Below are 14,693 nucleotides of genomic sequence, written 5' to 3'. Positions count from 1 at the left end.
GCAGCAGGCTGAACGCGGTAATGCAGATGTCCCTCTGCTCAGCAACATTTGAGTCATGAGACATATAATAAGTCCAGTGTGTTCTGGGTCTACCCCGTGGTCTGCTCTACCAGTTGGACGTGTACCAAAACCCTCTAGGGAAGACACCCAGGAGGCATCCTGATCAAACCCAAACCACCTCAACTGGCTCCTGTTGACGTTTTAAGAGGAAAAGCCAGCCCCTGAGCCTGAGGACATGTCTGAACTCCCTAGCCTATCTCTAAGGCTGAGTCCAGCCACCCTTTGGAGGACACTCATTCTGTCTTTCTTTTTGTCTTTCTATCGGTCACTACCAACAGTTCACGACGATAAGCGATGGTTGGAATGTGCATCGACTAGTTAATCAAATGCTGTGCCTTCTGGCTCAGCTCCCTCTCCACTGCAGCGGTCCGGTACAATGCCTGCATTACAGCCGATGCTACGCCAGCCTGCCTGACAATGTCAAGCTCCATTTAAACCTCACTCAGAAACAAGAAACTGCTTCGCTTGAGACAGTGACTGACTAACCCCGAGGGAGCAATTCCCCATTTCCCAGCAGAGGACCATGGCCTCAGAGGTGCTGACTCTCATCCCGGCCAGTACACATTAGACTGCAAATGGCTACAGTGGATGCTGAAGGTCACAGCCTGATAAAGCCTGCAGAACCATATCATGTAGTTCTGCAGCTCTGAGGTCCCCAAACTGGACATTCTCCTCCCGACATCACCTGAGCTGGTCAGTGACTTTGGTCTGGAGGGCATATATGAATATTTTCTTACCCCCGCCCCACAGCTGCAATTACCGTCAGCAAACTTGCTGATCGCAATGTCAATCCTGTGACATCCATGTATTTTCAAGTGGATACTAGATTTATATTTTCCGCATGAAGAGCTGCTTGTTCTTCTACTTTAACATTTTTAATCAGCACAGTGTGAAATTTGACTTGTGTGAAAGTGGAGGAAGTTAAAAAAGGGTTTGGGATATTATATTATCTGATAGATGAAATTATGTGGAAACCAATGTGATGACAAAATAAAAGGACAGAGTGCTGCGGTGCTGGTGGAATTTAGGGGTGACACTACATCGAGTTGGACAGTAACGACCTAAAGGAAGAAGAGTGCCATGAGGTCTTTTACAAGCTATATACTGAAGGATTTTTTAAAAAATGATTATATATATACGTATATTTTTTTTATTTCAGATAAAATAATTGTTCATCTCTGTGGCTTAATCTATTCAATGAATTTAATTCAGTCATTAACTTCATTGGTGCTTTCATACATGCAGTTCAATTCATTTGGTCTGGAAAAAACTTTTCTTTCAGGCCCATTTCATGTTGTTGTCACTGTCTTATCACAAACAAACCAAGCGGTATTAACATGGCAGGTTAATCACTCATTGGGCATCATCAGCGCTACATGGACCTGCATAAAAAAATGCATTTTCAAAGCTGGCCATGCAATACCTTTCTGATTCTGTGTTTATTCACCCTCTCTGGTGAGGATGACTGATTACAGTCATCCGTGGTTGAGACTACAATTGGACCTTGTAAGTAGGATCATAAAGTTGACACACACAAAGAGGCATCTTCTGCTGTTTAATTATGGAGAAACTGTGTGGTTGCTATGGTTCCCCTCAATTTTTAATGAGAAACTGATAAAACACACAGAGGAAAACACAAGTTCAACACATCTTTTTTTTAATGCTTTTCACTTTCAGATGTATCAGGGAAAATCGTGCATATGTGTCGTTATGACGACCACATGGTCTTGCATGAATATCACTTGATTGCTTTGTTCAAGGTTCCTGATCATCAGATGGATCTTTTGAATAATGCTATAACGGTATATGTGAGATCATGCTGTTTTATGGTCGGTCCACTTTGCTTCCACACCACAAACAAGCACGCTGTGACCCTCTTTTTCAAGCAGACGCCATCAGAAGGAAACAGACTAAACCACAAGAGCCCATGCACCAGAAAATGAAAAGAAAAAGAAGAAAAAAAAAACTGCCTAACAGTGTTCCTCAACAACAGACATGTTGGTTTATTGGAAAATGGAATGGAAAATTATTCATTATGAAGTAATTAATACAGCATTTTTATAGAGTACTATTATTTTTATTATCATTATTACTGGTATCCTATATTATTGTTTGCCATGCACTTTGAACTTACTGCCTGTGATTTCACTGAGAATGGCAAGAAGTGGCTGAAGGCCTGATTTCCAAAAAGCCTGAGCAACACTGTGACAGCCACAGGCCATTTGTCCCACTTTCTCATCGGCAATAACACAAGCTGACAGGGCCACAGTGACAATGTGCTGCTTGTTTAGTCCCTTAACTACCTCCCTGCCCTCTCTCTCTCTGTGTCTCCCTCACTGTAGAGCTATTCCCTGCTGGCTAAGTCACGATGACAGGGCCAGGGTGACCCGTGCTGCTTATTTACTCAACTGTTCTTCTGGTCAGAGCTGAACTTGTTCACTCCTCTCATCCTCTTCCTCCATAGCTCTTCCTTAGACTCTCTTGCTTATTTAATTTCACGACAACCTCTGTCTCATCTATCTTCATCAGCATTTCAAGTCAAAGTGTAGCCAACAGGAAAAGACTCTGACATTGAACCAACATTTGGGCAATAGTTTGCTGGTCAACATGCCTGCCTCCAGGTGCAGCTTTCACAATAAAACTCAATGTCTCAATATGTCTCCATTTACAGGTTAATTGGGCTTGCAGTGGCAACAGGTTTTAATGGGAAAGCGAGACAGCGCCAGACATCTGAACAATTGCCTTTTGAACACGCTAATACAAAGAGGCTCTGGGGACCGAGGTGGAGCAGCCACCGAGGCATGAACGAAGCCTCTGGCCTCTGTATTCCACAGTGATAAATGGCAGTCATTTTGGAAAAAGCAACAAACAGCACCCTGAACCCAGCAGCAACACAGCTGAGGGATGAATGGGAAAACCTACAAGGTCTCTATTAACATTTTTAAAAGCAAGGTTCTTAATAGTGAACTCCAAGCAGACTTGTATTCTTCTCAGAGTCATGAGTCAAATAAGAACACACAGACATCATGCTGGATCAATGCAATTTAAACTAATGCAGATTGGAAGCCTTTTGGAACAATTTGGCTGTGTCAGACAAATTTCTTTAATATGAGACTAAAACCCTCGAGACAGCATAGAATCTGTGCTGATGCCTGTCAGGCAGGTCATCTAGTGAAAGAACTTCAGAGACCTTTCTTCACCTCCTCGTGAGTTTCTCTTAAAGCCTGAAGTCGGATGAGTTTGTTGTCAGAGCACCTCGGAAAAGAGACTGAGACACGACAGGAGCAGTATCCAATGAGAGTGCATGAACAGTATCCAATGAGAGCGCAGGGACAGACTCCAATGACAGCACACAGACAATATCCAATGAGAGGGCAGGGGTGAGATTGCATGGGAAACTGGAGATTGGGAGGAAGAGAGGCAGCCAACACACACACACACAGACACACAGAATGATGTGTAGTATGTAATGTAGTAAGAGTCATGAAACAAACCCATTGGGAATAAAAAGGAAATGGAGTGACATAATAAGACACCTCAAAGAAACACAACATGTATATACACTGTGCCACCCTGTGCAGAGTGAGAGAGGTAGACACAAAGGAAGAGGTCCACAAGCTCTAAATGCAGGAGACGTAGGTGAGATAGTGTTCATGTACCTGATGTCTCTGTGCAGCACCGAGGTAAATACAGGGGAAGTATCATAGGAGTTGCAGCCAGGGGCGATATTACAATTCTGGGAATGTAAAAATCCGATTCAAGTTCACCACACACACCAGAACTCCCCTCCATCATTTGCTTTTACAATCAGAATTAGGACCTTTAATATGATATGAACTTACCTCATAATCATCTTGTTTAGATGTTTTCCAACGTACATTATTCACATAACTAGATAAATCACTTCATGTCAGCTTCATATAGTCCTGTGGTTGGTCTTTGCTGTGGTTTGCATGTGGTTTAACAGTCAAATCGATCAAATATATGGCAGTGAAGGACAGAAGCAAATACAATTCTGTTCTAAATATTCATTAGTATCAGGTAAGAAAAGTTTTTAGATTTTTTGGACAGCAGAGGTAGACAGGAAATTAGGTGTTATAAGCAACAGCAAAAGGTTGCTGGACTCAAACTAGCAATGTTAAGGCGCCCATGCAGCATGTGCTGTAACTATTCAGCTACCAAGGCACTCTATGGTAAGGTAACCAGAAAGTGGTGTAAGTGTATTCATAATTCCACGTTATTTGCTAGATTGATATGAATATGTAAATGGAGGAAATAGCATTCATAAACAGTATTTGCAGTTTTGGGGTTTTCTTGGTAGTTGAAGAACCTCTGACTTCAACTCCAACTTCTGAAACCAACCTGTGACTCTAGTCCACCACATCTACATCACAGGGACATTTAAAACTGTGTGTAAATCATCATCAAATCGTTGTGTCATGTGAATTGGTATTTTCTGTCTGAGAGGTTAACTGGGCTACTACAAATGAGGATGATAATCCTTTACTGCGTGAGGATGTTAGAGTGGCATGTGTCTCTCTTGGCTCTCAGATAAGCCTCTAACTCCCTCTCCCTCCTACTCTTCCTCTCATTTTTTTTAAGCACAGCACCATGCAGCAATTTTTTTTTAGAAACTGCTGCGTCCAATGTGTGGACTGGAATGCTAATCAAAGTGATATGGATTTGCATGTGTGAGGTCATATATTAATAAAGTTGGCTGAAATTGAAGGGTCAAGGGACAAAATACGCCTCTGGGCTTATAGGAGTTCGTAACAGAAATGCACAATATAACTGATGATTATTACGATCCTTCTTCAAATGTGCCATGGCACATCAGCCTCAGTTTGGGTTTAGTGTGAAATACACACTTTCTCGGTGATCTTAGAACTGCTTCTTCTCATTAAGTTGCTGGCAGTGAAGATGCAGTGCTGGTGTGTGACACGTGAGTAAATCAATGCCATGTTTGAGCTCGAGCTCTGCGAAATCAGCACACAGACTATCAGCAGAGAAAACTAATCAAATCATGAAAAGCACCATATACATATATCCGTCTAAGCTGTCTTTACGAACTTGCTATGATGTGTAGCAGGTCACTTTTGCTGTGTGAGGAAAAGGAAGAAAAAAGACACAGCCTGCAAGTTTCGAACTCATGAAGTGCAGGCTCATGTTACCTCATCAAAAATTCAGCGCAGTTACGGTCAATTCTCAATATTGGAATAACTAATTAAACAGAAAGCCAGCAGCCGGGCCTCCTGTAGGACATTTTTGTAGTTTCTTCTTGTTCTTTGGCGTTTGCCGAGTTAGATTGATCCAACTCTTATCTGTGCAAACTTGTCATATGCAGTTGCCTTCAGAACGATGACTACCACCTGTACATGAGATCTGATCATTAGCATAGTCAATAATCAATCAATATTCTGCTCCGTTTGAGAGAAAGCGTAAAACGAATTTCACTCTGTGGAACTTCAGGTCCTCAGATCAGCAGAAGTTGTATTGGAGGAACTGAAAAAATAGAAAATAATACAAATACACATGCTATCAAAGCAGAGCTGTACTGTGACAGAAATAAGAGGGAATGCTTTGACATCAAATTATACCGACGTTAACAATGTCTTTCTAACATAATGCAGTCCAGGAGTAATATGACAGGTGGTCAAGGGGAATGTCTCGTAGATAATAATTAGAGAATTAAAGAATAATTGCCCACAGTAGGTGGTGTAACACTGTCAGGTGTAACAGGATGATCTTAGACAGACAATTGCATAAACACCGCAAGACAGCTGAGTGAGGGAGTTTTCTCACTGACTGCTTACGTTGGTGCTCTGAAAAATGCTCATAGAAGTTACAATATCTATAAAATTTCACTGTAAATTGGCAGCTGTGACGGTATTGTAGTGAACTGAGTACTAATTTTGCATTAAGTTTATTTTAATCATACAGTATATTTAATTTGGTTTCATATTTAAACTCCAAATCCATTCAGATTAAGATAACATGAATCTTAAGATCTGTTCATTCAAATAGGTCTCGTATGAAGCCCGTTGTCTTTGTCTAGTAAAAATTCATAGGAAAATGACAGAATGATCACCAAAAAATAAATAAAGTAGGGCCAGTAAAGCAGCGTGTCCTGTGATTAGCTGTGTTTTTAAGCCGTGTCACAGAGTTTTCAGGTGGATTTTACTCTCAGTAGCTGGGTGCTGCAGGCTGATGCTTTCTGTGCAGATGCACATCCATCTTTATGGCACTTTTATCCTTGGAAAGAAAATAGTTTGCTGAGAACAGTGGGAGCCGGTGTGCCGTAGCGCATTTCAATCTTTGCTGTTGTGCATGGCAGCGTGGAGTGGAGTTGGAAAACCTCATGGACACCCTGTTGTCTTCTGCAATACTCACATTCTGTCTGATGCTGGTAATTAGGAATCTGTGAATCTGTTTGTTTGTTTTTACACTGTTCAGTTACTCAGTTTGTCCTAGAAGCTGCTGAGGCAGTTAAAATGAAGACCGGCAGAACAATGCATCCTGCAATTTGCAAGAATGAAGAACGCAGGAGGTAAGCACTCACAACCGTGAGCAGCACTGCTTTAATCATAAGTTTGCTTGTTCAATCCCCAGGCTAGCAGGGTATCAATAATAATAATAATATCACCTATATAGTTGTAATCCAGAGAGTCAGAGTTCTGCAGAAATGTTACTGATACTGATGTTCTGTTTGATGCATCGTACATCTGACAGCTCAAACAGCAAGAGGTAACAAACGATGAAGATAAAAAAAACGCACTGACAGTGCACACTGCAGAGGCAGAAACAGCCTCCATGTGTCTCCTGCTCAGAACCAACTCCACGGCCCGGGCACACACTCAGACCTCTCCAGGATCTGCCACAGCTGTATGTGCGGCTGGCACAGTGTGGATGCCCATTTATTACTTTTATATTCTGATGAGAGAGCTGACATCAAATTAAACACTGAACATGAGAAAACTGACCTGAAGCACCAGACAGGATGCACTGCCCATGAACAAACAACTAAATTTCTGCACTGAGAATTATGGATGTAGAAATTACGCAATTAAAGAAATTAAGACAAAAGACACTGGTTTGTTTTCTTCAGTATCAGAGTAATCGAGTGATAGCTGTCTGCATATTCATAGCTACATAGCTAATAGGAACTGCTAACAGTTAATTAAGCATACTTTACATAATTTTTGCTAGTACTCACTGCCTCTGCAGCAAAATGATGGAAACTGTAGTGTCAGACTGAAAACTCCCATCTGAGATCAAAGCACTTAACCCTCTACTGTTCCAGTGGAGCTGCCGAGCAGCCAACAGATCAGACTTGAGTTGTACTGAACAGCATTACGCTCTGAACTGTGACTGTGGAGACGATCACTGCAGGCACTGTGAGAATTAATTCACACAAAACGATTCGTGCCATGTGATCGATTGACACTTTCTAATTTTGGAAGGCAAAATTAAATGATTTATGCTGATTGAACACAATGCACAAATGCAAAAAGTTGAAAACCTTCCTATGCAGACTGGGTGGAAGGAGGAAGAGTGTATCTAGAAGACCAAACCATCCTGGGCATCCCTGGACATGGTGTCCATGTGAAAAAGTCTGTTTGAGTCCATGAGTCTTCAGAGCAAATCCCTCTAAAAGCAGGACTGTGTAACATCACACACAGACGTGTTAACCAGATTGCTGATCAACATCAAAGTGTCCTATTCTCTCTCCGAAGAACATCCTCTATGCTACGCTTCCATGCAAACAAACTGACATGGTTTTAAACCACAGACAGTCAATCAGCCACTCCATCAACAGACAAGTGACTCCTAACAAATCAGCTGAGTCTCCTACCCAATATACACAATGTGTCTTTTCACATATGCCTCTAAAGCAGCCAAACGTAATGCCACAGAATATCCCATGATTTACAAGCTGCCAATCATGTGTGTCACTCAGGATTCTGAAAGCAAATACTCAGACTGTCAGGGCTTTTCTGAGTCGAGGGAAGCATGAAGGAACAAGGACGTGTCAAGTGCAAATACAACCGAACCGAACAAACCGAAACAATGTCTAATCTCCGGGGGGAAATGGTGAGATCCACGTGGAGAGTAGAGCTGGAATGAAACAAAGTCGCAAAATCCACAAATGCATATGAGAACAAAGCTGAATAAACTTGGTATTGGACCTGATTTAACACTTTACTTCTCTAACAATGAGCAACAACCACATTTTTCATGATTTAGTCTGAAATTAGCTGCTTGTGTTAACCATTCTCTGCTAGGAAGGTGTGTTGTGGTGAGCTGGAGTATTCTGTCATAAACCATTAAACGCTGATGCATCCTGACAGCGTCATGTGGTTAATGTGGCTATAGCAGAATGGTTACTAGAGGAAGTTCAGGTTTGTCATTAGGGTTATGAAGAGTTGTTATTTCTCTAAGTCATTTCCTGTACAGCTCGTCCATCTCATGCCTGCCTCGTGCCATTTTCAGACTTTTTCTGTCATCACAGTCTGGCACAAAATAATGATGTCCCTATTCTTCATTCTACCCACAAAAGCTCTGATTAGATGCTTTTCCAACTAGGAAAACAACCGTAGATGAGAACTACACCAGAGCCGTATGAATCATGCCGGGTCTCCTACATGACAGTCAGATGTGCTACATATCCATCCACCACCCAGACCTCCACTGCCTTACTTTCCACCTCACTACACAAAAGACACACTACCTGCTGCTACGAATGATCAGAACAAGGTGAACTGCACATGTTTTAAACAGCAGAGATTACAGCCAACAAGTTGGAAAGGTGATGTTAGAAGACATTATTGGTGGATATCGTGGAGAGACATGATTTAAAAAAGCACTGCTTTTGACGTTGCTGCTTTAATTACCTGTAGCTGCTGGTAGTCTGCATGAGTAAACTAGATTAAGAAAACTCTCCCTCTTTCCTTTAGAGAGGCACTGAGCTATCCTGGTGGCTGACAGTCTTATCGATGTGATATCTTAGTGCAAATGGCCGAGCTACAAGTGCTATGACAGATTTCAAGGATCCGTCCCTCTGTGCACAGACATAAGGCTTTTGTTTCTGGCATTCTGTGCTCCTGTGTGTTTTTTCTTCAAGCTACCTCCTCAGTGTTATTAATATTCAAGGTCAGGACTCTCCTGGATCATGTCGTGTTCCTAGGGGTTTATGTTATGGCCACCACAAGGCCAGTACACCACTTTAGTTATTTCAGCTTCATTTCTGAGAATTGGTGTTTTATCTGTCACTGTGGCAGACCAGTTTAAATACTGCAATACCCTTTTGCCTTGGCAAACATTGCTTTGGACAAGAAGCCAGTCAGAGGTGTGATTCAGAGCAGTAGTGAATTCAAAACAGATCAGAGCAGTTGAGAACAAAGGATGAGTGAATGATAGCTGAAATCATCCAAAATTAACCCAGAACTGAAAAGGGAGCAGTTTGTAGATCAGTTTTCTCAATACTGCAACCTTTGGCTTCACAGCCCACATGGCACATCACTGAATTTTAAGATTGGCGATTAGATATATCTTGCTGAAATGAGTTTTTTGAGAACCATGTATATTTCTAACTCATCTTTTGTATTGATGATTGAACCTGAAGTGTTCCATACCAGTCTAATTCCACTGTGAGAGATCCTTGTTCTATGTAAAAATACATTATCAAGTCCAGCTGGTGAAGCTTATATGAGACTCCACCAGTCTGAGACAATCAAATGAGTATCTCCCAATGTCACAGTGTTTTTAGTCTGTTCTTTGCCGAGCTGCAGTAAAGGAAGAGTAACACAAAGAGGAAATTAGGTAGCTTAGATAGCGGCCTAAGCCTTTATTAAGCTCATCTGCAGAAAGAACCAGCCTTTGGTTTTTGATCACCCCTGTTTAATAAATATATCTTATTAAAGTATACTGTAGTAAAACACCTCCCTGGTTGGAAAACTGAGGCTCTCACTGTCTCTTGTCTTCAGTTTTGTCAGTTTAAACTCAACAGTAAAGCCTTCTTGCTGCTGGTAGGCTTCTCTCTTCAGGAAGTTTTGAGTTTTAGTGACATTAACGCAACACAATAACAGTACTCAAAAAAAAAAAAAAAAAAAAGACAAAAAGAAAGGAAAAGAAAAAACAGACAGCAAAGTAGAAGCCAGAACAAATAATTGGTGAAAATGGTTGAGGAGCAGCATGGTGGCATGTTTGTGTTGCCATTTCCTTTATTGGAGGCCAGCCATTATTTGTCTGCACTATTATAGCACAGGGCCGTATGAGCATTGTGATAAGGCAGACTTGAAAAATCACGAGCCTGTCCTTTAAATGCTGTATTATCGAGTACCGTTGAAGCATTTATTTTTTTCACCTCCGGTTTTCTCACCTGTGGCTCCTGCTGGTACTCAGAACATTTTCTCAGTCTCAGCAGCAGGAAGAGGCTTTCCTGTTCACTGAGTCCCTGCTAAACGTGTGCATATAAGTCTAGGGAGAATGTAGCACACCCTTCACACTATTATCTTAGTATAACATCAAATATTACTTTATGGCAGACCACTTTAGACTTTTGATTAGATGGACTTCCCGTCCAAGTATTTGTTGATTTCACTTCATTACCGTTTGAAAACTAAATTGCAAATATTGATGAGTTTCAAGTTTCATTGATGAAATATGAAACTTGCTCTAATGTGAAAATCATGAACATAAAAACAGATTTGATTTTTGTCAAAGTTGCCTTATCTTGCTGTTAATATGACATCATGGGCTGGATTGAAATATTAGGCATGGTAGCGCTGGTGAAAAGTCACTCACTTAATATTGCTTCTGAACAGCAACCTTTTCATCATCGTCTTTCATCTGGTCGACAAATCTCATGTGCATAGCCAAACAAGCAATAAATGCATTCAAGTAAAGTGTGTGTGTCTGATATATCTTACTCATAGAGCAACAGTGCAACAACCAATGCAAGAGTGCTCCGACAGCTTGATGTTTTCCTGACCATGACATTGTGTTTGCCCAGCTGTGTGGTATTTTGGTGCATGGGTGGGAGGAGAGGCACAGACAGATGGGAGTTTCATTCAAATGAAGCAGCGCAAAGTGAGTTGTTGGTATTTTGGCAGCAAACGGGTCTTAGTCTTGAGACTGAGAAAACAGCTCAGGAACACATCCATTTTGGTTATTATAACACGTAAACTGCCATCCAGCCAGCAGAGTGGTAGATGTAAACCATTCTGCATTTATCTATAAATTATTATTAGTGATTCTTACGGTATCTGTTGTCCACAGCTGCTTTATACATAAGTTTCTCCTTCAGTTCATTAAATCCCTGCAGCCATCTGAAGACAGCAGGACACATATGTTGATAAAGCTGCAGCTTCTGATATGATGTGCTGCGTCAGAGCAGTATTCTGTTGTTGATGCAGGACACATTGGATCACAGCAGTTCATCAATCTTGTGTGTCACTGCCTCTTTTCTTTTTAGAAAACGTGGCGTTGCATGTTTTATTCCTGAAATGCATCGTGGTGTAAATGCTGCTGTGTCACATTCTACAATATGATATGACCATCTATGACGTGAATCCACACCATCTGCCTCTGACTGCGTCATCCACACAAAATATGATTGCCTGAAGAAGCATCATTCCGTTTGTTAAGCTGTTGTTGTCATGGTCGCTTTCCCCTGCTGTACTCCAAAATATCAAAAAGGAGAACACATGTTAACATGCTGTCTGTTCTGTACCATTACAATCTCTTATGCTTGCTCCACATGCATGCCCATGTTGCACTGATGCTGCTCACTTGTACACTACATGTTGAATGCCCTGTCAGTCTGAATAAGAACATCCCAACTTAATTACGTCTAAAGTGGTATGCTGTGTAAGGAAGACTGCCATCAAAAAGAAAGTCTCAGGACAGCAAGGGAGATGGAAGCAAACTTATGCTTCGAAATCTGGTTAAATGTAATATTGCTGCTTTGAGACCGTGTGCTGTGTGATGTGCCAGGATGCCTCAGATGTGTTCAGTTCACAGCCATTTCAGCTGTGTGTGTGTGTAGACGTGTATTACCCATCTTCAAACACAAGTCCCCATTACGTAAATCATTAAACTTCAGAGTGGAGACTTGGTTTAAGGTTAGGTTTATCATTGTTATGGTTCGGGTAAGTCGCCAGGAACTGAATGTAAGTGTCTGTAATGTCCCCATAAGTTAAGGAAACACAACTGTGTGTGTTTTAGTGTGTATGTGCATGTGTGTGTGTGTGGACAGACTGACAGGCATGCAAGCAGCTGAAATAGACACAGAGGCGTACAGACAGTCCAGAGCAGGGTTACTGTGTGTAAACTTCAGACCAGCTACTGCTGCAGTGATCACAGCACTTAACGTTCGAGGCGCAGTGCACCCCTGTTGGCCACATTTTATAAGTTCATTCCACAATCAGCTGATAAGTGACAGAGCAGTAAATGAGCCGTGAAACATGACACAAGCAAGTCTAATCCCGTTATTTTGTGATTAGAATGCAAAAAGATCAGGCAAAAACCACAGGAATATAAGCGGATGCTGTATTTGAATAATCACACCAGGGAGCATTGTGACCTGTGATCCATGATAGCTTACTGACTAATGACTCATCAGAATGATCAGACAAAAAAGTCATGTTAGATGGCTCCACTTGGAAGACATCCAATCAAAACAAATACACTGATACTGTAGGTTTCACATTTTGACCTTTCTGACTGCGCTATGAGACGACAACGCAGTCTCTATGCCATTACAAATGTGATCTTGCCAATTTAAGCGTCATATCACAGAACTAAGCTCAGGCAAAAGTCAGCTGCTATCTGCCAGGAAGCAGTGTCTTATAACTGCACTAATCTATGTTATGATATTAACAATGGATCAAGTGATGTCGCTCAAACTAACGAGCCTCTTGTAGGTCATTGTTTCGGTTTTCTGGCCCACAAACTCGACTCTCAGCCTCCAGGAGCAGCAGGCGGCTGCTGTTCTACAAACAGTTTACATTTTGGCATCGGAAATCAAATTTGGCATTGAAAAAGGAAACATTGTCATTGAAAGACTTGTATTGGAAAAAGATGTACTGGCACTGAAACAAGTATTGCAGTGAAAAAGAGACTTAATGCACTGATGGCGGAAACAAAAACTGGAACTATGTCACTGGAAAAAGACAGACATGAAGAAAAAGCCTGAAGCTGTAATTGAAAAACACAACTTTTTCCAATACAAGAGTTTCAATGACAATGTTTCCTTTTACAATGGCAAGTTTTGAAAGCTGAAATTAAAAGTCACTCTTCTCGCACCATATTTTCAGATAAGCCCAGCGCACTCCACCTGCTCAGCACCAAGCCGCAGACAGACACAGCTGGAGACGAGCTAATGAACGTAGCATTTGGCAGCTCAGGAGAACAGTTCCTCAGGAGTTGGTCGAGACCAAACCAAAGTTAAAAGGACAGTGAATGTTGGACACATCACAAGGACACAAACTCCAAAATAATGCTATTGTTGCTTTGTATCTTGATCATGTTTACTAAGCAATGGCAAGTCAGCTCAGTCTTTAAATGCCACTTCAAATTTGATTGCCATTTTTGACATTGCATCGTGGAGCAAAGATCAGACCAAAGTCAGCAGTAATCTACACAGAGGCTGAAACCTGACGCAATTACTCAGGACAATATTCCCTCGAAGATATCGGCTCACAATTCATCAGACTGACCGGCAGTCATCTCACATTGGTGCATTTCCAGGACAACGAGTCAATACAGATAAACATGTAGGCTTCTCATTTGATCTTGTGCAGTGAGTTAGCAGCCTGTGTATGCCATTTTCAATTTGATGCTGTCATTTCTGACATTACATCATGGAGCAAAGACCAGGCAGAAGTCAGCAGTAATCTCCAAGAAAATGCTTTGCTCTGTGAAAAAAATCAACGAGATGTGCGTTTCACAGCTGGTGTAAAGCGTATGTGACATTTTAAATTTTGTCGTGGGTTATATTGGAGAGCAAAGCTCGATGCAAAAGTCAACAACAAAATTAGATGTTGCACGTGTTTCTTTTTTCTTGATACAATAACCGAGGGCAGTTACACATATTCTCATGATGAGCAGAGGAAAGGGATCTTTGTGATCTGCAGAGTGTCTCAGCACTGACCGTCACTGAGCCTGCAGGTGCGATGGCTGAACTTTGCTGATGTAGTGTGCACTCACCAGCAGCGTGGGCAGCCCGGCCACCACCGTGTACAGCAGGACGGGCGGGACGGCGCTGTTGTCCTCCGGACCCAGGTACGGCTTGGTGTAGGTGGTGTCGTAGCAGAAAAAGCCCTGCACGTGCACGCTGAAGGTGTCGGTGTACTCGAAGTAGTAGGCCAGCATGACGGTCCCGGCCATGATCACCAGCTGGAAGTACAGCATGATGCAGAAGGAGAGCGAGAGACATTTAATTACAACAAAGCCTTTTCTCTCTCTCTCTCTCTCTCTCTCTCCTACCCAGCCTCCTCCTCCTCCCCGGCGGTATCGAAACCCGCTGACCGGCTCATGATGGCTCGGCTGCACGCAGCGAGCCGCTCTCTGATCCTGGTGGAGGCTCACGTGCCCTGGCTTCCTCGGCTCGCTTCTGCTGCGACTACCGACTG

General features: G+C 42.1%; 1 protein-coding gene across 1 annotated transcript in view; it reads right to left on the bottom strand.

Annotated features, from left to right (window-relative positions):
• The window catches only part of LOC121624089 (phospholipid phosphatase-related protein type 5-like), an 81,458-nt gene extending 66,986 nt beyond the window's left edge, over positions 1 to 14,472 (bottom strand). Inside the window, exon 1 of the mRNA XM_041961699.1 lies at positions 14,269 to 14,472. Within this exon, the coding sequence (XP_041817633.1) occupies positions 14,269 to 14,472 (204 nt within the window). The remainder of the gene's footprint in view (positions 1 to 14,268) is intronic.
• Between the last annotated feature and the right edge of the window lie 221 nt (positions 14,473 to 14,693).

The sequence above is a fragment of the Chelmon rostratus genome, chromosome 20 (assembly GCF_017976325.1).
Source record: "Chelmon rostratus isolate fCheRos1 chromosome 20, fCheRos1.pri, whole genome shotgun sequence".
NCBI lineage: Eukaryota > Metazoa > Chordata > Actinopteri > Chaetodontiformes > Chaetodontidae > Chelmon > Chelmon rostratus.
The sequence above is the reverse complement of the archived record's forward strand: the minus strand, read 5'-3'. Positions and strand labels throughout refer to the sequence as shown.